At 42.9% G+C, this 24,216-nt stretch overlaps 1 protein-coding gene and 1 long non-coding RNA gene across 2 annotated transcripts; both read left to right on the top strand.

Moving 5' to 3' along the window:
* The first annotated feature begins 14,901 nt into the window (after window positions 1-14,901).
* Window positions 14,902-17,097, top strand: LOC118790717. The gene is made up of 3 exons (XR_005005514.1): window positions 14,902-14,989; window positions 15,393-15,450; window positions 17,011-17,097. It is a non-coding gene; the product is annotated as an uncharacterized LOC118790717 (long non-coding RNA).
* Window positions 17,098-18,372: 1,275 nt separating this feature from the next.
* Window positions 18,373-24,003, top strand: LOC118791517 (ADP-ribosylation factor-like protein 3). The gene is made up of 6 exons (XM_036548902.1): window positions 18,373-18,390; window positions 19,872-20,015; window positions 22,155-22,271; window positions 22,462-22,512; window positions 22,843-23,028; window positions 23,917-24,003. The coding sequence occupies exons 1-6, from the start codon at window positions 18,373-18,375 to the stop codon at window positions 23,962-23,964; spliced, it is 564 nt and encodes a 187-aa protein (XP_036404795.1). The 3' UTR covers window positions 23,965-24,003.
* Window positions 24,004-24,216: the final 213 nt, after the last annotated feature.

The following is a 24,216-nucleotide window of genomic DNA, read 5'->3' on the forward strand; positions in this document are numbered from 1 at the left end:
CTCATGATTACAGTGCACAGGCGTCAGTAGGCTAGATTGAGAGATGGCGTTTTTTTCCCTTCAGCACTTGTACGTATATTCTTATGAAGGCATGGCTTCCGTTGAATATTTCAACATATTTGTGTCGGATTACGTCACACGTTTCAGTTCACTTGAAGAACAACTTAGGTCATCGCCCACAGTTTGGATCTTGTATTTCATGGACAAATCAAACCATTGCACATGACGTTTTTTGTAAGTATTGTTCTACGGAGTTCTTTGGCCTTGGGAACTACCCCTTGTACCGCAACAAGTGCTGGCTTTGGGAGACCATCGAACAAGCAGTATGACTGGACTACAAGGTGATCATTTGAGTTTCTCATTAGCACAGAGTATTAATAACACTCAATAAGTGAGAACAGAACGGAATGGTGTCAGTACCTCACTTGACAAATAGAATTTTCAAATGCTATGGCCTTCCCGAGGCAACATTAATGAGTACAATAGTGTAAAAAAAACACTGTTCTTATGAGACTCTGAATGCAAGAATTGCAATCAAAGGTTCCTTCATACTGTACAGTATTCCTGTTTTTTTTTTTTCTGTGCCATTTGAATAACTTCCTGAATAACGTGTCTCCCACTCATCTGGGGGTCTTTAGTTTATTATCATCGTCTAAAGTCTGTGTGTCTGGAAAATGACTGTCTGTGGGTCACAGGATGACAGGGAGTGTCCTGTCTCTCATTGAACGGTTACAATGACCGGTTACATCTGGGTCATTGTCTTTAGGTAGATATCTCTGCGCTGTATGCAAAGGGTACCTGCAGCTCAGTCCAGACAATTCAGTCTACTTCTGTCTATATATATAGTAGTGATTAAGGCTTGTGGTCCTTTGATCCACACATCAGATGTTATACATATCTACCAATATAACTGAGCAAGGCCGCACACCAGAGAATAATCCCAGAATGTTAGCTTTATGTAAAAAGGACATGAAAGAATAGTCTGAGTGGAGGAAATTTTAAGGTAATTGCAGCACTCTTATAAAAAAGATGTGCCGTGCACAGAAAAGGATCCTTTTTTTTCTTTCTTTCTAAGGACCACTTTGTTCTCTCTCTCTCTCTCTCTCTCTCTCTCTCTCTCTCTCTCTCTCTCTCTCGTTACTCATGGTGTCCCAGTAGCAGAAGTTATCACCTGCAAATGAAGCCTGAGCTGGTTGGAGGCTGCAGTAAAAGCCTGGTTGCTTTGGAGATTGCATAATGCAGCAATCGGGGTGACTCCTGTCTCTATGCACATCACGGCTGGGTAGGACTGATATTAGCCAGAGGATAACAAAACTACAGCAAAGTCTAGCCAGACAAGAGACTGTTGCTTTTTTTTTTTTCCTTTGACAAGCCATGATTTCTCTTCACCAGATACTCTGCTATCAGAACAGGGAAGTTTTTCAGGATTTTCAGAAAATGATGCTCATGTCAGGTGCATAGCATACCATGTAGGTCTAGATATGTGTAACTGATTGTTATGTAGGTATTCAGAGGGATCTAACTTGACATGGAATAAACAGGGAACTATACACAGCCAGCAATGGTGATAGCTTTCAATGTACTATTAGGAATTTGATATCATCTTAACAATGTGCTGAGTGACATATACAGTTAACCATTTACTTTAGGATATGTAATGAAGCAATTAAGTGCCATTCTCAACTCCACAGCAGCTGTGCCCCACTAGGGATTCAAACCTCCAATCCTCAGGCCCAGAGCCTCTTACAACAGGCATTACAACACAAGTTTGGACAGAAGACCTAGATGTCCATTACAGAGAATGCATTACAGAGACAGCACAAGTATACTTGCCTTGTGTTTTTAATCTACCTACATCCTACTGCTCAGGAAGCCACAGCAACAACTGCACCGGCAACCTGGCAGAGATGACTCTGATAGCTTTGGCATTATGGAGTCAAAAACGATACGCATCTCCTGTACATGTTTGTGGATTGTGTATTTCACTGGTGCCTCTACAGCTACCCTACTCATGTAATTCCAGCAGTAGTCCCAGGTAGGCGTATGACTTAAAAGGCAATATATCTTAAGTAACATTAGCTATAATAAATGCCTCTTGTAGTGGTTTTGAGAGTGATTGTATATGATGCTCATGAAAGGTTATGGTGTATGTAGCTCTGTAGTCCTCTGGGACAAATGACTCCGAGCAGTCTCTGACACATAAGCCAGAAAGGCAGAAGCCAGTTAAGGAAAGAGTCTGAAAGGCAGTGAAATACCTTCTCCCTGGACTGGTTTGCGGTTCTTCCAGCCGGTCGCCGGAGACACTGGGAGGGAGAGGCAGCCATGGTGGAACCGTGGTGGATAGGAGCGACGGGCGTGTGTTGTCGAGAGGGATGTCAGCACAGGGGACCACTGCGGCCACCACTGAACCACCGCTGAGCAAACAGGCCATCACCATAAACACACAGGCCTGCAGGAGATTACGGCAATTCGATGGTAAAACATTGACACTGCTGGAGAAGGGAGGGGCCTTGTGCGGGTTTGGGGAGGGGGGGGCAGAGGTCTGGGCTCAGCTGATGACTTGATCTGGTGCTGGTGCAGTTCATTTGGGGAAGAACTCTTTATTGAAACCTGCATGCCTCCAGCCCCCTGTACACACACCCGTGCATACATGCTCCCCCTTTTCTCTCCTTTTATTCTCTCTCTCTCTCTTTCCTCTCTCTCTCTCTCTCACACTAACGCTCAAACACACAATGCATTCTCTCCCTCAGCCTCCTCTCTCTCACACACTCCCACACTTGCATGAATATGCATTAAGTATTGTCAAAGGGAATAAATACTTAAAACAAAATGATTACAGAGATCGTAGCATTATAATAATGATTGATTCCTTAAGATGAAGAGTATTGATTGTGGCAGAAAATCAAATCGTAACAATAGGCAGGTAACTCGTGAATATATTGTTTTTTTTAAATCTCTTTTTTGGGGCAGGTGTTTCTGATGTCGGTATAACTTACACAAGATATCACTTATTAAAGAAGATTAATAGTTTTCTGATAAAAATAACACACATACCTTCCTCATCACTGGTTGCACGGGTGCCTCAGCAGGGTTTGGGCTGAGGTTTATCTCCGCTTGTGCAGATTTGGAGCTATAAGCCCTCGGTTCCAGGTGAGGAAAACCGCCAGCGCTCGGTGTGGGCTGAATAATTTAAGCTCTGCTTTCTGCAGCTGCTGCTTTGGCACGAGTGCCTTTTCGCACCTCATTTCTCATTCCCAATGCTGTTAGCGTCACAGCCTTTGCTTGGTTTTAAAGTTGGAGTGTTTGGAATTAAATTAGGCCATCTAGTAAATTTGGTTTTCTTACACTGGTGCTTTGATGATCTCTAACTTCAGATGAAATGTAGTTCCTGTTGTGAAGATTGAATAGAGATATTCAAAATGTTAAGGATGTTTTGGTCTTGTATGGCAAAGTCTTGTGGTTTTGTGCTTACATTATGCTGTGTATCTCTGGACTGATTTTGATAAATCTAAATGAGTTTTGTGTTATGTTTTAAAATATTAGATGAATCTGGGTGTGATCATTTCCTGTGGTGCAGTCTGTTTCATGCTGGTTTTTTTATTTAAATTTTATTGAAATAAAAATCTTGAACAGTTGATTTTATGGCAGCTTTTGGGACAGTTATTACAACTATCTTTACATGGGTAAGTTGAGCTTTTTGTGTTGGTTAGTACAGCATTTTATTGACGATATTGACAATTAATGTACAGTATATTTGAACAACTCGCTGTGTATTGTTTTATGTAATTATTTTCAGGAACATATTACTTTGATTATCATGTAAAACAGCTCACCTGGCATTCAGTCAGATAGTGCAGGCTGTCAGTATTAGTTTTATGTCTTTTAAAAACTTTTTTCCCCTCACATTTCTGAATCCTTATTCTGATTCCTTCTGATACCATTCAACTTGATCATTTGTCAGTAACGCTGTTCTCACGCTTAACTTCTGATTCTGAACCCAAAGGGGAACTGAGTTCATTTTATTGGCAGCGAGAGCCAGATTATTGCCGATGCATTAAATAGCCTGATGATTGCACAATGTTAGTTTAGTCAGTTTGACTCAGGATATTAAACCATTCCTGGTGCTGTCTGGTTTGTCTGTGTATCGGCGGCTGCCATTATCTCCCAGATTAGTGCTCCCCCAAGTCGACATGTTCGGAGGAGATTTATGTTGATGGAAGGAGTCATGCAACTTATTCAGCATCCTTAATGCGTTTTTAGGCACTTTACAGTCCTCGTGTTATTGTAGGCAGATTCTTCTCTGCAGGGACTGGCAGTTAGTATTCATTTCGCCCCTGAGGGTTGTGATTTTAAAAGGAGTCATTTTGGTGACTCACTCAGCTCAAAGGAGTGTTACAATTATGCAAAAGTGTGTGTTCATTTTTCAATAGAATGTGACTCAGCGCTGTGTGATTGCAATGCAGTAACTCCATCAAGCCGAAGCAGTACACAAGTGTGCATACAAACATGAACCTAAGACTGCTGCAAGTATAGCTCCCGACTGCTGTTTCACCGGCTCTTCAGTCAAAAATGTCAAATGAATATGAATGAATTTGTGTGAAACTCCTGCTTGATGGGGATATTTGCACACTGCAGACTGTACCCTGGACAATAGAGTCCTAGGCAGAAAGCCCAGCTCGGATGCTCACAGCCCCATAATTAGAAGTGTATGGGAAACCGCTCCAGGACCCAGCTTGCGTGGAACCAGCCAGCCGTTGCAATGTCTAAGGCCAAGCTTTGATTGACATGGTGTCCCGCCGTTGCCATGGTTACCCTGCAGGGAAAGCTGTTTGCGAAGACAAGGGAAGGATGGAGAGACGGCAGAAGTGAGACGGGTGGTGGCGTGTATGTGTGTGTGTGTGAGAGAGACAGTTTGTGTGTGCTTGTGTGTGTGTGTGTGTGTGTGGATGGTCCTTATTAGAGCATGGCACTGTGCTTTTCCAAAAGGTAGAGGGGTGCTTCCACCTTTAAACTGGGAGGTTCTGAGGCTGGTCATTTCCAAGTGAGGTGGGACAAAATGACCAAATTCACAATTTAGGATGGGGGATCTTCTCTGTGTCAACACGGGAACTTCTGTATTTAGCTCTTCATTCACTGTCATCCCACAATACCATTCTTTAGTGCTAAGTCTGAATGGAGAAAGCCGGCATTTTCCACTTTGGCTGCGTGCCCTTCACTGTACACTGATCTCCTTTCCCACGTCCATCCCCACTTAAAGAAAAGGAAAGATAATCTCATCCAGACAAAGGGTACACAGGTGTGATTGAGAATGAACATTTTAATAATAATAAAGGAAAACCTCCGTACACTGCTGGTTTTGAAGAGAAGCAGACCTCCATCAGAGCAGAGCCAGCCGTATGCATCTCTGGATGGTGCTACTTTTCTGCCTCGTGAATGAGGTGGCAGATAAGATGACTACATACAGTATAACTATTGGTAAATTCGTTTCCTTGTCTGCCCACATGGAGGATGTACAGGTCGCTCACCTGCTCTAATGCACCTGCACACTGACGGACACCTGCCATCGAGCATGTTTGTTGTTGAGCACGGAGAGAAGACCGATTGGGTGAGAGATGACGTCATTATTATGACACCAGTTGAGGAAGCGGTCCACCGGCCAAAATGGTCAGATGTCACACCCCTCCTCATTTTCTTCCACTGGTAGTGGAATATGTGGCCAGAACACATTACAAAACCAGACCAGTCCATGTCAAGGCCTCTAGTTGTCTCAGTATCCCTTTCTGAAAGGGCCCATCGTGTCAGTTACATCTGTTCTCTGCTCTGGCCCTCCAGTGGTGGAATGAGCTCCTCACAACAATCAGGACTGCCAAGTCACTGACCATCTTCTGCTGCAGACTGAACTCAACTGCTCAAACTGCATCAGACTGCATCTAAACCCAAAGTCTGAATAACTATACCTACTGTATATCCTCAGATACATTTTCTGATTCCTCAGACTTCCTCTTGGACTTAGTATGGAGCCTAACAGAATGTGACATGTTACGTAATGACTCCTACTATGGGATTGGGACACTTGTGATTTAGTATCAGTTCTGCTCTTAGCTTAACCGTTGTGTATGCACTTTTGTAGGTTGCTCTGGGCAAGAGTGTCTGCGAAATGACTAAATGCAATGCAACGTGAGTGATGACTCTGTAGCTGCAGTGTGATGAGTTTGCTTTGAGCTTTATGAAATTGTTTGTGTCTTTGTTTTATTTTTCCTTTTTTAATTAAAACTTTGAAGTGTTGCCAGTAAGGAGGCAGAATTTGCTTTCTTACAAAGAGCAATTTGGTATTGATTGAAAAACCTACCGCAGGCTAAATCAAATTGCGTCTCCCCATCAGCTCTTTAATGTCTTGCCGTTTATCTGTTCTTTTTTTTCTATCTTTGCTTCAGCATGAAATGAATAAACAGGCCTCAAATCAGTCCAGTGAGACAGTTTTACCTCCTGCAAAAGAGCTAATCTACTCCCTCTTACACACTCACACACTCACACATGTACACACACACACATATACTGCTGCTGTTATTGGACAAATAATCCATGTGCATTGGAGTGAGGTTGCCAGGGACAACCTGGCCAAGGCTGGGTTTTCTGAAGTTCATGATTAATCATGAAATATTGCTCTCCTCCTTTGACTCATTGCAAAGTCCGTTATTACCGTATGGGCATTCATCATCCAGCCAATGGGCATTAGAGGAATTGTCTCCAAATTTAAATTACCCTTGATGGGTGGCAGTGGAGCACAGTGAAGTTCAGCGTTGGCAGCGGTGTTATATCACAGAGCAGCTTCATAATAGAGTCGGTTCTCCTTCTCTTATCAGAAAGTTGCTTCAGGAGTTTGGTCAGTCTGTGGGAATAGGAAGCATCTCTATGACTACCATGGTCTCTGACGTCATCATGGGGAGAGTTCTGCTTTCTCGTTCATATTGGTCGTGTGGTGAGAAGGGTTCAGAATGTGTGTAAAGTCTATAAATATGAAAGAGCCAATTGGAATGTCGGGTGATGTCACTGCAAAGGCAGCTGTCAATCAAGTCCTCTGAGCTAAGGACCTCCTGTGAGACAAGTGATTGGGGCATTGAGAGAACAAAGGTGGAGATGCTGGATATGTGATGACAAAGAGGGTAGCTGATGTCTTCAGAAGGTTTTATTGCAGGAGTAAACCACTCACGAGTGCTTGGCTTGACATTTCTATCCCCAAGGGAGTTTCCAGATTTTTTTTCCTTTTCCCTCCCTAATTTGAATACATTTGCATTGGGGCAGCTCCGTGACAGCAGACTGTCCAAGATTTCGGTCACACAGCACGCGAGCTTTGCGTGCTGTGGTGGAGTGCGCCGAGCCGCCTTAACTAGCATTACTAATGCTAACAATATTTCCTGGCATAACCCGTGACAGACACATGATACTTACTGTTTACTGTTATAGACCATGCACATTCAATCAGTCCACAATTCATTGGTGGTATGGCTAGCCTGGCTAGCAGCATCAGCATGTGCATTAGGACGGGTCTGTAAACATCCTCACCGCAGTGCAAACCACCCAGCCCCACGTGGAGCTGCACAGCCTCTCAGCAATTCATTCCAGCCAATATAATGCAATTAGTGCATCATTCCCGGTGTCCCAGCCCTGGTGTCTCACTCCTCCCCCAGGGCTCTGGCCGCAGCATTTGTGGATCCAAGCTGGCTGAACCAGATGAAGGCTGGCAAATCGACCCTTGCTGCCCGGCCTCTCCAAATCAGAGCCGTTCCCCCGCAAGCCTTTGCCCTGACGACCTCTGTCATTTAGGGGAAAATTGAAATTGATTTGTTTGTGTGTATTGTTAAGGCAGTAAACATAGTGGCGGGTTTTTATCTTCTGCTGCAGGTTGCAAATCAATGTGGCTGCAAGCAGAGTCTGCTTAGGGGAACGCCGCCAAATGTTCTGAGTGCAAAGGTACAGGACTGAGCTGGGCTGGATTGCCCTAGCAGGGAGTGAAACCGCGGAGACTGCTTAGTGTTGAGACTCCAGCATGCAGCTGTGATGCTGCTCGCATTACTGTTGAGACCACCTCCTCTCCCCTGCTCAGGGACGATGAAGTCACCTTGTGAGCAGACAGGCTGTCATTACATTACATTACATTACATTATTGTCATTTGTCAGACGCTCTTATCCAGAGCGACTTGCATAGGTTACAGTTTGTTGTCCATTTATACGGCTGTATATTTACTGAGGCGTTTGTGGCTTAAGTACCTCGCCCAAGGTTACGGCAGCAGTGCCCCAGTGGGGAATCGAACCAGCAACCTTTTGGGCACAAGCCCTACTCCTTTCCACACTGCCGCATGTCATGTTTATCAAGTGGCGGTCTGTCAAGTCCTACCGCCAAGCTGTCGGGGATGCAAGAGAAAGCGATTTCATGCAACGCTCTGACGCAGGAACAGACATGGCCCCAGCATGCCCCCCCCGGCACAGAAGGGACAGGAACTGTGCCTCTTATCCCAAGGAAGAGAAGCGCTGGCAGTCTTGCCCTGTGGCACTCCTTCACCTTTGACCTTTGAGCAGGGGTTCAGTTTTGGGATTGATGATCTGCACAAACAGCACCTCTCCTGTTTGGAGAAAATCTCGGTCAGATTTTAAAACCTGAGGCTTCTGGAATCTCAGTCCCCTATGTGACACATTGCTGATGGGTGATCGGTGGGGTTCCATTACAGTTCTCTGCAGGTGCTCCTGGGCCGCCCTTGACAGTGTGTCGATCCATAAACAGTGTGTCGATCCAGAAACATAAACATAAATGTGAAAGGCTATGATTTTTTGCGGAGATGCACGCTTGGAAGCCCGCTTTCTCTCGTTTTTTACTTCCCTCTTCCATACTTTTCTTTCTGCTCACATCCATTTCAGTGGAATGGTTCAGTTAAAAAGAAAATGGGTGCGTTTTGATTGGATCGCCACATTGGTTGCCCACAGGTTACACACTGCTGCCACCAAGTGATCAGAAAAAAACACACAAACGCTACAAGTTGCATTTACTCAGCACCATTTTAAGCGCGAGGGCCTATTGACTCTTATGTACAATACACAAAACAAAGGCGCTTAGTCATAACAATGGGAATTGTTCGTGTGTGAAGTGGATTAGAATTTCTTGGTTCCCCACAGGTAGCACCCTCCCCTTAAACTTAACACAAGTGATCTTAATACCCCCCTGTTAGTGGCATAGAAGACACTACGTGATTGGCCGCTGTAGTCCCCATAAATAAAGCTGTTTGTTTCTGTGTGGGACAGCACTGTACCAGATACAGGAATGACTCAAAAAGAGCTACTCGGTCAAACTTTGAGGGAAGCATCTGGAGTCAGGGCGGTATATCTGGGTATATATATCAGTATCTCCGGTATACTTTGATCGGCTCTGCAGTTTGTATGGGGAATGTTTCTTTTCTGATGCCCACACTGACCTCAGATGCCCTCTTTTTTTATATGCGCCATTTGACATCAAGTACACAACACACATACCTGCCCTGTGTGAATCAATCTGAGCCAGTCAATTGTCTGACCTCACCTGGTCCCAGCTGCATGTCTGGGAAGGGGTGGTACAGAACTAAGGGCAGATCTTGGTGGAAAGGAGGCTGTCCGTGACTGGAAAGGCTTTTAAAACCAGCGTGACTAGATCTTCATCCATTTTGCATCCTCTTTGCATATTGGGATATGATTCATTTGCCTTTTATTCTTTATCGTTTTTTTATCTCAGGAGCAGTAAGGGTATGTTTATGGGCAAATAACCAGCAATGTTTGTGACATATTAAACATTGACCAGGACAGACAAAAAATCAATACATCAATGAGGACTTTCTAATGTATTTGTTTGTTTTTTAAACTACAGTACCCTCTAGTGGACAATAGGTGAGCTGTAAACACTGAATGGTTATTGTGAGTGGGGATGGGACACTGAAGAAGCAGTAATACAAGATGCATATCTTTTGAATGTCTTTAAAATTGTAGTAATTACTGTCTTTGTAAGAACTGCTGAGCCATGCCCAGCTTGCTACATTTACAGACAACACTTATCATACAGTATACTATCCCTGAATGCCTTATAAATCCATTAACACACACACGCACACACACACACACACACACAGATAATCTCTTCACAAAATGTGCATATGTATTGCCGACAAACGCCCACAAACATATCTACACACATGTTAGACAAGTCATGCTCACACAAGCAGTCCATATAGTATACCTTGTGCAGAGGAGTAACAATAACGTAACTCATTTCAACACATACATGTAAGTCAACATAAACATCACCCACTGCATCTCTCACACACGCACAAACAACATGTTGTTACATATTCTTTGCATCAAATGTGGCATTTCCTGGTGATGGTAGGTTATGCCTGTCATTTTTTTTTTTCCTCTTGTTGTCTCTTATACCAATGGGAAAGTATTCATTTACTCCAGGGACACTATGGAAATATTTTTGTTTCTGACACCGTTGATGCTGTCAGTTATGAGCTCATTTGCATGGGTATCTCTGTTTATACCCCCATACAGGAGCATTCGAAGAACAAAGGTCTCCCTGTTGGCCCACTGAAGTCACTGACCACTCCTACCTCAGAGTCCATTAAGTGGAGAGCATCTGGGGAAAGCAAGGTAAAACATAATTTCCTTAATTATGTTAAACAATAACAAAAATGTTATTTTACTTATAATTATCTGACATGACATTTATGGACTCCATTTTGATGTTTTTTTTTATTCATGTACATGTTTGTTTGGCTGATACTTCTCTTCAGAGCAATTTAAAAGGCCATTGTGGCAAAAATACTTACAGGAGCTTCAATTGCAACAAGGGCAAGATCACAGAATAGCTAGTACCGCTGTTAAGCATCACGCCGAATCCATAAGCCTGCAACAGTGATTGTTTCAGCATACGCATAGTGATGAATTCACAAGGTTTCTGTTCATATACCAGTTATTTCCTATTGTCTTGCTTTCAGTGTTACTTCTAGCGGCTATCATACAGTAATTGATCAAGCAGAAGCTGACGTAGTTGCCATTGCTGTAAAGTGGCACCTTGTATAATAAATCCATATTAAAATTTTGTTGTGATCGATGTCTAATGAAGCATATTTCAGTAACTGACACCTGAACCACATTCTGCTCCAGCATGTTCGTGGTATACCTCTGATGTACCTTTGGTATAATTATCTTTTCAAACCACCTTAGTCTTCGCTCTGTCTGCTGTTTGAAGTGAGGTTGTAGGTTAAGATGGGGTTAATGAGAGAGCTGTGGAAGCATGCAGTGAGCTAACTGCTAATGCTGTTTGAGCCCCTGTGTTCTTTCTTATTTCAGTTAATTTCAGATTTAAACCATGACAGCCATTTGGATTTTCCCTTTTCTCTCTGCTGGCCTTCTGCTGTTGGGTAAGTGATAGTTTATCTTCATTGTTGATGATCATTTTTACTCGCAATCAGAACTGAATCCTACTAATTTATCACGCATTAATTTTTACCACCATATATACATGCATATACCTGTGTTTTGCAGTATATTATACTATGATTGTAATTGTTACTTTTTAAATGTATTTATTGTCCTGTACTGCCAATAAAGCACCATTAAATCGCATTAATTTAGGCAGCCTATTTCTGTTGGAGCTTTGAAACTCTATAAGGTGATACTATCTAGCAGGTCTGATTAAGAAATTTTACATGTAGTTGAATGGTATAATTTTGCTCAGTGGGGAAAAATATGGGGAGGTTATTAAACCAAATGTACTACAAAGCAGGTATAGGGTAAGGCTAACTGTGTGTAGAGCGCATGCTCATCTTCATGTGTGATTTTACAGCATGGTTATTTTGGACTGTGTTTTCCTTTCCTAATTCAAATCCGCATTACTGGCATGGCAGACAAATGCATTTGCATACTGGCAAGATTGTCTCTGATTCTCTCTCTGTTTCTCATACACATACACACACTCACACACACACTCACACACACACTCACACACACACTCACACACACACACTCACACACACACTCACACACACACTCACACACACACTCACACTCACACTCACACTCTCCCATAAACACGTACAGCTGCAAGCACTGAAGGCCAAGTTGACTGTAGCATCTACCCTCAGCCGAAGCACTTCTGCCTGCCCCAGTGTCCCAAGTCACAAGGTAAGACAGTACGTGTTGCATGCGCAAGAAGTGAATTCATTCATCAAATCGTCATTCTGTCACTTATCACTTATGTCACCGTAAAGGCGGTCGCTGATCAGTCACTGGTTTGTTAGCTCAACTACTCACTCACTCATTCATTTATCCACTTGCACGCAATAGTCACTGCTAAATTCAGACATTCCATGAGTGATCCATGCTGTCAGTGAACTCACTCATTCACTGAGCCACTGATTGAATGAGTGTGTTTAATCCTTCGTCAGCACAATATTCCATTAATAAATCTACTGAGCTAATTCAGTTATTTGCTCTGTGCAGCTTGCATTAGCGGTTTGTCTGTATGCTTACCTGTTTTTCTGTCTTGTTTATTTTTGTTTTCCTCAGCTGTTGGATGTCAGGAATGCAGACCACGAAGTGCCAGAGAGGAGTGGGCCTTAGCTCCCTGCTACACTAGTTAGTGCTTTGTGTGGCTTCTATCACTGTTTCTCTCTTCAGGCAGTGGTTGTGGTACTAATATGATTGGTCGTGAGGATGGCAACAATAATATTATAATCGATCACAGTATGCATTTAGATGCTTCTTTAAATCTGCATACCTCAAAAATGACATTTGATTAACTGCACTGAAAAGATAACCGTAAAATCAAACAGGTCTCATGCCAAGGAATCTTCACCTTTCTAACCACGTGTTACTTTTCCCCCCCACAGTAATTAATTCGAACTGCATAACAGGTATTCTCTCTTATAACATACATATTTTAATCTGCAGCGTCTGCAGATGGTCTGACTGCTCTAACATTGCAATCATGTTTGAGACTTCAGCTGTGAATAATCCACATGGTTACAACTGTAGCCAATTAGCAACCAACTCATCTACCCAGGAAGTGAGGTTGTAAGGTCCTCTTGGGACTAGGCACGACATATTAGTCTTCTGGTTGGTGCAAATGTAAGATTAAAAGAGTTGTTTTTTTTTTATTTTTCATCTAAGCCCAAAAAGGCTGAATTAATCTTTTTTTTTTTTTTTAGGGGAGTGTAAGGAGTGCAAAAGAGTGAAAGGAGACATCGTCAACTGCACCAGAGGTACTTCATTCATAGTATCATTATCAGAAGTAGCTATTGATACTTTTAGCATTGTTTATCATTTCTATCAGTATTATAATAGCATATATTAATTTTAAGCTTGTTCATATTATAATTTTATCATTTGATGCTCGAGGAGAGATTTTTTTCAATTACATTAGCAGTGTGGCTTATACACTGATGAATTTCAATATTCTAACTGCACATTTTTTCTTTCTTCTTCCCAGGGCTTGATGAATTTAGCAGTTGTTTTGAAGGTATTTTGCTATCTGTGATGACACAGGAGAGCAATGCATTCAGTGTCATTGTCTTCCTCTAGCAATCGTTTCAGCTTAATGGAGGTGATTTGGTGAATGTCGCAGTGCCCGTGCTGGAGGTTAGCGTGGCAGTTAGTGTTAGTGGGACTCCTGTTCCCGGAGATCCGCAGTCCTGAGGCTTCCCGTGCTGGAGGTTAGTGTGGCAGTTAGTGTTAGTGGGACTCCGTCCTGAGGCTTTCAGCGATGCCTCCAACGCAGTTGACACCTGGAACCTCAAGGCCCTCAAACTCTCGTCTGTCCGAACCGTGACTGTAGGTGATTAAGCCCAGGGTTGAAACAGTGACAGCCAAAACCTGTAGAGCCACAGTGGACATTGTGCCTTTAATATTCCTGCACGGAGCAGCATTTGGGCAGCAGCGTGGCAACCTTTCAGTTCCGAGCACTGCTCCTTACCGCTGTTCAATTCCCCGCTGGGGCACTGCTACTGTACCCTTGTGCAAGGTACTTTAACCACAATTGCCTCCTAAAACATCTGGCAGTATAAATGGATAAAGCTATCTATGTCACCTATGTAACTCTCTGGTTAAGAGCATCGGCTAAATGACTATAACGTTATGTCATGTGTGCCACGGCTAAAAAATAACCAGTGAAATGAGACATAAATGTCCTGCTCTGCCCTACCACAGGTATCCATGTGGAGGTGATCAGCGGCTCCTCCTTTACAGCTCATGAAGGCTCTGACCTCACCCTGACCTGCAATCATACCCTGCCTGTTCAGCCCACATACTTCAAGTGGTACAAAAGGAGCGAACTGGAGAAGGACATTAACAGCAGTGACTACCAACTGTCCAAGCTCTCAAAGAGGGACCAAACAGTGTATTCTTGCAGTGTACAAAGTGACTGTGGGATATTCTTCTCTGATGAAAGGCAAATTTATGTTCAAGGTAAAGGTGAACTCATTCCTCATTTTACAAGAGAGGATGTTTGTTAAAAGGTGCCCTCTGGTGTAACAACTTTATACCCATGGAAAAGTGTGTAGTATGATGTCCCATTGTCTTGATTTGTACTTAATTTCATTCCAGAGAATTTGTTTAATTGGTTATGTTTTCGGTTACTTCTTTTTAAAAATTGAAAGTCACTTTCACTTTCCAGTTGACTCACATGCTATATGAGCAATGTAACTTAAAGTTTAAATGATGATCTGAGAATAACCCAAGGGGGCCCTTTAAGAATTTTGCAATCTAAAGTAATGCTTTTCTTCTATGCTGTGTGTGTGCATGTGTGTGCATGTGTGTGTGTGCGTGTGTGTGCGTGTGTGTGCGTGTGCATGTGTGTGTGCGTGTGCTGAAGACAACAGTGTGATCATCATCATTGTGTGCGGTGTGGCAGCGTTGGTCTTCATCCTGCTCTTGGCCCTGGGGATGAAGCTGCTTCTGAGGAAGGAGATCTGTAAGTTTGGCCATAAACGAAGGAGCTCCAGAGCGGAGCACAGACGCCCACTGCACCCCTGAAAACAAGCTCAGCTATGAGTGAATCAGAGCGGCCGTCATGTCAGACCGCTTCACGTGTCAGTCTGGAACACACAGGGTGCAGAGGTTCATGTACATATATACAGGCATGTGAGATACATGCATTGAAACAAACATGTACCTGCCTGCGTATGCAGGCATGCACTCGCATACATGCACACACGCACACCGTATATACACAAATGTGTAAAAATACAAAGTAATGTTGTGGCGACTTGTCTAACCAAGGGAAGAATCACGGCTCCTCCATAAAGGTTTTTCAGTGCATTCTCCATATTCACGTCTTCAGTATTCAAACTGTTTCCTGACGGTGCTGTCCACAGTGCACAACAAAACCCGGAGGGAACAGATCAGCAACGCCACAGTCGCCGACGTGTCCTGGTGAGGTAACACCTGACCGCGTGTGTGCATCCATCAGACCCAGTAACCAAAGGGCAAAACCATCAGAGACTGCAACCCCGAGGGGAGTAAGCATTGCGGTGTGGTATAGTGGGAGCACAGCTAGGGTCATAGTCACAGGTTTGAGTCCCTGGTGGGCAGCTGTAACCTTTTTGGAAATTATTTTATCTTTAATTGTTTTGGTTCAAATGCACAGCTGCATGCAGTGAATGAATCAAGTGTAAAATGTAGCTTCTCATAGTACAGCTATGTAGGAGTGTCAGCCAGGCAAATGCATAAGAAGAGAAAGCTATCTTGTCATTCAGATGTTATTTGCAAATTCAGCATTGCCCCTATTCCTGTGTCAGGTTTCGGGCATATGTCAATATACCCTGAGACCCAGAATGTCAAAACAAAACACCCATACTTGCTTAAATGAAACATCTGAGACGAATAATAATAATTCAGTAGATATTAATTTTAATACAGTAAAAGGTGATACTGTCAATGAGGGTATAGGGGTGCAGTTCTTTGGCTTGGAGCCCAGAAATGAAATAATCAATTTATGAAAAACCTTTCAAGATTCTCAGAGTTTACAATGAGTGAGTTGGGGTAAATGTGTAGTTCCCAACTGGGTGATCCACTGTAGTTATTTTGAGTCAAAACACTCACCCCCAAAATGGAGAGACAAGTATTGATGTAGCCAATTCAACTATGTTTTGATGTTGGAATTTGAATTTGACTGTATTAGAAGTACATTTACTGATTATTTGTGTAAATAACTCAACTACTTTAAATGTGTACTCAAAAATGTACATGTACTGACTTGTATGATTGAGCATTCTGAATCATTCCTGAGGAAAAAAAGTCAGCTTTTTGCACAGATAGCTCTCTCATCACTTCACCAATACTGGCTATTATTTTATAAGTGTGTGGTTTAAGCATGGTAACAGCTTTGCTATTTACAGCCAAAGCATAACTAAGAACTAGAGGAAGCACCCAAAAATTGAATCAACAGAAGATGACTTGCTGAAAGAGCAGACTTTGTGTGTGAAATCATTCCTATTCACAAACAGCACTCACAAGAAATTCTTCACAATTCTGGTGTCTTTATAAAATGCTTTAGTCTTGATGGCTAAAGACACCGGAGAAAAAAGCATTACACAGCAATCCAATCAAATGATCTCAGCATGTTACACATACAGCTTATTGACAGAAAGCCTCTGAATGAGTCTTTAAAGAGAAATACAACCCCAATATATTTCTCTTTTACATGCTGGTGTTAAAGAGCTCCTAGATCTGTTCTCTGTAAAATATACTGGGTGGTTAAATAATCATATATCATGTACAGCTAAATGAAGGTAGTTTCCGGTTTTCTGTCAGGTAGTCAGGTATTTGAATAAGATATGTGTATAGTTAGAATTATCAAGAAGATGCCAAGAAATTGGACTGGCCATTCTGAACATTTTCCCTGGGTTTTCTTCTAAGACCACTCTTTGTGGTTTTAGAGTCTGGGTCCCACTGCGTGTTCGTATTGAATGTGCTGTTCTCTCCTGTCTGCAGATTTTGGAAGCACCCCCAGTCGTGGATTCAGATGGGAGACACAACGACTTCAGTGTGAATTTATTCTAGTTCGTTTCTGTTGCGTTGTCATCGGGGTACCTCTTTTAGCGCTTTAAAGTTGTATATTTGCATGATGGCTCTGTTTTTTTTATAGCTCTGTCTCACTGTATTTCCTTGAAAGATACGTTTTGTTTAAATAAAGAAATGAAGCTTTGAATGAGATCACTCCCAGCCTCTTTGTAGTGCTGCCTGGATATTCCCGGAATAGTCCCAGCCAGCCAGATCCTTTGGCAGATTGGCAAACTGTCACAGCCAGGGGTTCATGTAAGCAGGTCAGTGGTCAGGTAGAGGGTTAAGTGTTAAGGTAGGAGCAGTGTTACAGCTGGGATGGCAGACTGTTAAGAGATCTTCCAGAGGGACTGTGTTCAGGTATGCTCATTTCCTTAGTAGGGCTCGTTCAGGTGTGGGACATTTCCTGAGCACGGCACTGGGACAGTCACTGTGTAACGCAGTGAAAAGCACAGGTCAGCCACATGGCAGTTACCTTCACTGTTCAAAGTACAAGAAAGATCTGAAAACTTGGAATTCCACACACAGGTCAGGCATACTGACACTGCACAAGTGTATAGGTACATTTGTAGGTTTATTAGTGGGTTGAACAAATAGCTTTTTTACTAATTTACTACATTTTTACCATTACGGTAACTAGACATTTTAAGAAAGCTCTTACTTATCCAATATTGGATATATGATCTCATCCAATATGTTGTATATATAAAATATATACAATAATTAGGTAGTTGAAAAATTAATTATTCTTAATTTAAGTCCACATGCACAAAGAGACCAGCACCACAGCAGCACAAACAGCTAATATAGTTATAATATGAGTAAATGAATTAACATGTGAAAGAGAAGTAGAGGTGTTCTCTCGGGTAGTACAGTTTCCAAAGAAGAGGGGTATGTAGAGAGAAAACGGGAAGGGGGAAGACGCCCTGTTCAGGCACAGGGCGGAGTGCCTCTCGCCCCGCCCAATCTCCTGAGTGGCAGGTGGTGTGGGGATAATCCAGGTAAATCTTCATCGGGAGGGGGAGGGGGAGGGGAGGTGTGTGTGGAAGATGAGTGCTAATTCTGGCCTGGTAATCCTGACCCGCCCCCCCACCGTCCCAGAAAACAGAGGAGGGGAAGGAGCAGGCCACTTCGCCCAGCCCAGCACCCTGCGTACGTGCTGTCGGGAGCACCAGAAGTTGGGTACCCGTGCCTGGATACAGGGGGGAGACCCCGATAGTGTGACATACCTGCGACACCCTTCAAAGAATGTAACTACGCCTCTCCACCTGGCGCAAAGGGACACAAGACACAATGGGAGAGGCTGAAAAGGTAGGCAGCAGAAACAGTGACCTGAGTTTGTGTGTGGGTAGAGCTTCTGGGAGGGGGGTGTACTTATAATAAAATCACTGGTTTAATTTCTCGCAACCCAGCTGTTTCCTGGAGATGAGCCTGTGTGTGTGTGTGTGTGTGTGTGTGTGTGTGTGTGGGGCGGGGGGGGGGTTAGGGTTGGGGGTTGTGATTAACAACCAAAATGCGCTCTCCTGCTTTGTCCCCATTTAGCCTTCAATGATAACTTAGCTCCATCAGTGAAGTTACAGAGGGTTCATTAACAAATCAGCACGTACTTGTCCAATTAGGCATTGCTGGTTTGTTTCTTGTGTTATTGAGGCTTGTTGAATGCTTCATTGGTTTTTGAGCGTTAATTTCTTTCATAACAAAGAGCTCCCTTACCGGAGGGCTATGCTCTGTTAATCTTATTACAATAATCAGTGGCCAATTACCTGAATGAGACTGCCAATAAAGACATGTGCTTTTCTAAATGGATTCTGGCAGTAAGTCTACAGAACAGGTAGACCGAACAAACTGATGATCAACTGTTTCAAGATTACTAACTGCAAGTTCACTTCAATGGTTTGTGAGGCTCCAGTTAAATAAAAAAAATAATGGATGGAGGTTCTTTACAAAACGTGGCAAAGAGTGACCTTGATTTTCAATCCTGGTTTCAATACACTAACTGTGTGTCACTCACTGTTGTTATTGGAGGGGCGAATTCGGCCTAATCAAATGTTGATTTAAGGCTAGGCCAGCTTGGATGGTTTGGGAGCTAAAAAAAATTTCACCAGTATCTTGTATTTTCCATGATTTGTGCATTTATGATTATATGAGAAGAGGTAGGCTGCACAAACCACTACAGATAACCCCTTGTTAATGACCACTCACATACAACTATAAAGTGTTCACACATCATTGGCCTTGGCTGGCCAACTATTGAAACTTGGTCATTCAGCACTTCTATTATTGTGACTCCTTATATGGCTTCTGCTTGTGTTGTACTCTGCCTCACTTGTAAGTTGCTTTGGATAAAAGTGCCAGCCAAATGAATAAATCTAATGTAAATAGATAGGCATTATATACAATATAGCGTTATCATATTACAAGTAATTTACTGTGTAAATATTTATAGCGCATAACACAAATAGAATAATGCAGTGACCAAAAAAGTGTTAAACAAATCAAAATTATCTTATATTTTAGATTATTCAAAGTAGCCAACAACATATATTTTAATATTAATTTTTTGGAATTAAATTACAAATGTCAAGCATTTAAGCATACGTCTTTAGTTCAAATGTCCTTGAATGTGTGTTTCCCATTATGTTAATCAAGTGTGTCCAACTTTTGACTGGTACTGCATGATGGAAAACAACCATCTGAATAATCAACAATGCCGTTATATAGAATATCACAGTAAATGAATGATTACATGCAGTATATGACTTTAATCCCGGCATACCCCTGCTCTGTTCTAGGGTCTTTTCTCGGTCATAGAGAAACTGAAGGGTAAAACCGAGCAGGAGCTGAGGATTGTTCTTCTGGGTCTGGACAACGCGGGCAAAACCACCCTGCTGAAGACGCTAGCCTCGGAGGACGTCAACACCATCACGCCAACGCAGGTGAGCGTGAGCAAGAAACCCATGCCTGGGCCAGGAAAGACTGAGAAAGAAAGCTCGGGGGATGGGAATCCTGTAACGGTGTACACTGGGGCAGCAGTGTAGCATAGTGGTTAAGGAGCAGGACTCGTAACCGAAAGGTTGCCGGTTCGATCCCCGCTGGCACACTGCTGCTGTACCCTTGGGCAAAGTACTTAACCCACACTTGCCTCAGTAAATATCCAGCTGTATAAATGGATGACATTGTAAATAACTGTAACCTATGTAAGTCGCTTTGGATAAAAGCGTCTGCTAAATGAATAAATGTAAATGTAAATGTAAACTGTGTCACGCAAGCTTACCTCAGAGGGCCAATCAGGGCTGGCTATGCTGATAGCATGGGACAGTGAATCAGGAGCGGACAGGTTTTTCCTTCAGAAAACTGTCTCTGATTCAGAGCTAGTTTTGAAGGACCCCCAAGGCCTTTCTCTTTCTCAGTAGTTTATCTAGTGGTTGCATTTCAGTATATATAATTAATTGGATTTTGGCGTTTTCTAAGAATAATTTTCAGTTAAGTTTTTATTTTGACCTATAAAGGACACACTCTGCACTGTAAATCTCTCCTACAAGAATGGCTTATGGACACATATTGAGCAGCCAAGCACTTTACCTGGGTTTTTCTTTTTCCCAAAGTGTGTTTAAGAGTTTAAGAGTCAAGAGACAGTGAGATCTAGGTTAATGGAGTTTTTTTTCCATAATCATTTTTATTTGGACCTGATTTTATCACAGAACTTTTATGCAGAATCTGTGAAAGTTTTGAGAAGAAAAGTCCTTTAAACAGGAGAACAGCTAATCTACTGATGTGGTGACAGTCCTCACTTATTTATATCCTTGCATTCACCAGGGCACAGCCGATAGAATCAACCTGGCAGGCACGAGGCAGGTAAACCTGCTTCTAAAAATAAAAATTCCATCCATTTTATAAAAATGACACAGTTGTTAGTGTGCCTGTGAATGTTCTTATATTGATCTCCAGCCGCAATTTTGTGTAATTTGGAGCCCATTTATGAGTTATCAATGCTGGGCCACTCTTCACATCAAGTGCATCCTGTATTACATGAGCAGTGAAAAAGAGACACTGAGCACTGGCCCTTAAAACTGACCTGTCTGATGTATTTATTATTTGTGTGTGTGTGTTCACGTGTTTGTGCATGAGCACATGCACATGCATAAATGTGCGTGTATATGTGTGAGTGAGTGTGTGTGTGCGTGTGTGTGTACATGCGTGATTAACATATCCGCCTTCCTGTGCTTTCGACACAACCTTCAACAACAGGTTAACATAAACTGCATCACTGTTGGAGCTGACACCTTCTTTTTCTCCTTGCACTCTGGTTTTTAAATAGCCTTGTTTGTCTTTCCGTGTCCGTTTTTAATCTGTCCCGGAAGCTGTCGCCCTGCAAATCCGAGCAGTCTGCCCCTGTAGCTGTCATTCTTCACAGACTCACAGACTCCAGTAGCAGCACCTGAGTTTTATTGTATTTTTCAGTTGTTTATCATGAAGGTCTGTTTTTACCCCTCATCCACAGGACCCCTGAATTTCACGTCTGACTTATTCTACAAGCCATTTCTACAGCTTGCAGGTGAAATTGAGGTCACCTTGTTCAAAAGAATTGCAGACCCAAGAAAGAAATCTGGATTCAGACCCATAGTCCCTGCATGTAGAACACTTTGGTACCACAATAATCGTTGCAGATGTGTATGAATTGAGTGGATGGGCGGGGGGGTGGGGTCAAATAAAATTACACAGGGGCTTAAAATATCAAACCCCGCAAAATGAACCGTGCCACATACAAAGACCCACGTGGGTGCGTCTCAGGCTGTTGAGTCTGCAGTAATAGTTGGTTAAAAGTTGCACACCCTTTGACTGCGCTTGCTCCCGTTGCGACAGCCTTTCCCACAATGGCACTCACAGATTCAGGGATGGCACCAATGATTCAGCGCAGCTAATTGCCCAGCCCTGTTGAACGCACTTCTTGTAGGTGGCTCTGGGTAAGAGCGCCTGCCTGATGAATAAATGTAATATTAATGCGGATGAGCGCTCTGTCACGAGTGGCTCTGCACGGCTCCCCCCTCAGCTGCCTGTCCCTGCGTTTCCCCCAGGGCTTCAACATTAAGAGCGTGACCACCAACGGCATGAAGCTCAACGTGTGGGACATCGGAGGCCAGAGGAATATTCGCACCTTCTGGAAGAAGTACCTGGAGAACACAGATTTGCTGGTGAGTCATCGGTGCGCTCACCCCCCTCCCCAAGAGCCCCTCTGTCTCCCACTGCGTAAATCTCTGACTCTTTATCCCTCCTCTTTCTTTCCATGCATCCTACAGTAGCTGTTACAAATAGCATTCATTAATCTGTGAATCTTAATGTAATCTTTGGAAGCACGGTAAAGCATTCGTTTTTTTCTTCCAGATATACGTCATAGACAGCGCAGACAAGAAGCGATTTGAAGAGACGGGACAGGTAAGCCAGCCAGATGCGCAAATAAATAACTATTGTCATCTGTGTGTCATGTCAGCTCTATATTATTATTTTCCTCCCTCCCTCCCTTCCTCCCTCTCTCTCCCTCATCAGTGCCTTTTATTTTCCCACCAACTCTGTATTATTATTTTAGTTTTCATATTATCATCATTGTCATTTGATATGTTCTAGACCTTTGTCAAATGCACACTAACCGCAAGAAGAACCTATAACTATCTCAAGTTATAACAAGGTTTCAATGACCCCTTCATCTCGGACCTCATCTGAGGCCCGCTATGGCTCAACGCTGCCCCTTGTGGCTGTGCCTTGCAGGAGCTCTCCGAGCTGATTGATGAGGAGAACCTGAAGGGCGTGCCCATTCTCATCTTTGCCAACAAGCAGGACCTGGCCACGGCCTCGCCCGCCAGCGAGATCGCCGAGGGACTCAACCTGCACACATACCGAGACCATGAGTGGCAGATCCAAGCCTGCTCAGCACTGACAGGAGAGGGGGTGCAGGTGGGTAATGATGTTCGTTTACATTTAACCCCAAATAAACAGGATTCTGGATTCTGGAACACTCCAATGTACAGACATTAACTATGCTGGTTCTCAGTCAGTTCCAAGTCCTGAACTATCAGTATACAGAAAAGGAAATTACATTATTGGCACTTAGCAGACACTCTTATCCAGCGTGACTTCCATAGGTTACAGTTTTTTTTTTGCGTAGTTATCCATTTATACAGTTGGATATTTTACTGAGGCAATTGTGGGTTATGTACCTTGCCCAAGAGTACAGCAGCAGTGCCCCAGCAGGGAATTGAACCAAGTTTTGCTCCTTAACGACTATGCTACACTGCCACCCCTATTCATGAATCTATTCTGTATACATTCCGATACTTACTTTAATGGCATTGTATTGCAGGCAGAGAGACACAACATCATCTAACTCCCAATCCTTTGGTGCTTTATAAATAAGCCAATACATATGCTTGCATCCCACTGCAAAATGACATGTCACAATCAAATGTCACCAATAAAAATCAGCATAGGGCTTGGGCTTTAATCCTGTGCTGTATTTATATGTTTTGAGGAAAGTCCTTAAGCACTTTAACCTCTGTGTTACAAGGTTTCCGTATCTGATTTGAATGTTTACATAATGCAGAGTCTTATCTTCTTACAGAATTTATTCTTTGTAAATCAGCTTTTGAGCCGCAATCCTCAATCCAATCTAAAATGTCATTCTGTTGGGCTGAAATGCAGCGTTCCAGCAACGCGGCCGCCGTAGCGCGCCTCAGCGGCGGTTCAAACAGAGGAGCACACAAGACAGGCTTTTGCATTTCCTTCCTTCTCTTCATTTCCTGAATCTTGTCCTTCTATTTGTGTGTTTTTATTTACCCCCTACAGGATGGCATGAACTGGTTTTGCAACAGCATTGTAAATAAGAAGAAATGAACCCAGGGAAACCCGGCCTCCACCACAGTGCTCTGGAGAGACGACCACACTTTTTTTTTTTTTCCATTTGTCCACACTTCAGTTGTGTTTCATTATTGTGCTGTACGTGTAAATAAACTAATCAAGATGATTAATGAATTGTTGAATATATTGCTGAATGCTGCCTCCCCCTCTTGAGAGAGGATTATTTTTAATTAGTTCTGTTTCCAAGAGAAATTACGGGGGAAAAAGCAGAATTTCCTTGAATGAGCA

This window comes from Megalops cyprinoides, chromosome 16 (genome assembly GCF_013368585.1).
Source record: "Megalops cyprinoides isolate fMegCyp1 chromosome 16, fMegCyp1.pri, whole genome shotgun sequence".
Lineage (NCBI taxonomy): Eukaryota > Metazoa > Chordata > Actinopteri > Elopiformes > Megalopidae > Megalops > Megalops cyprinoides.

Coding starts and splice junctions, on each gene's coding strand:
- LOC118791517 (XM_036548902.1), top strand. Junction 22,272..22,461: donor TGGAGAACACAGATTTGCTG/GTGAGTCATCGG, acceptor TTTTTCTTCCAG/ATATACGTCATAGACAGCGC. Junction 23,029..23,916: donor TGACAGGAGAGGGGGTGCAG/GTGGGTAATGAT, acceptor TACCCCCTACAG/GATGGCATGAACTGGTTTTG.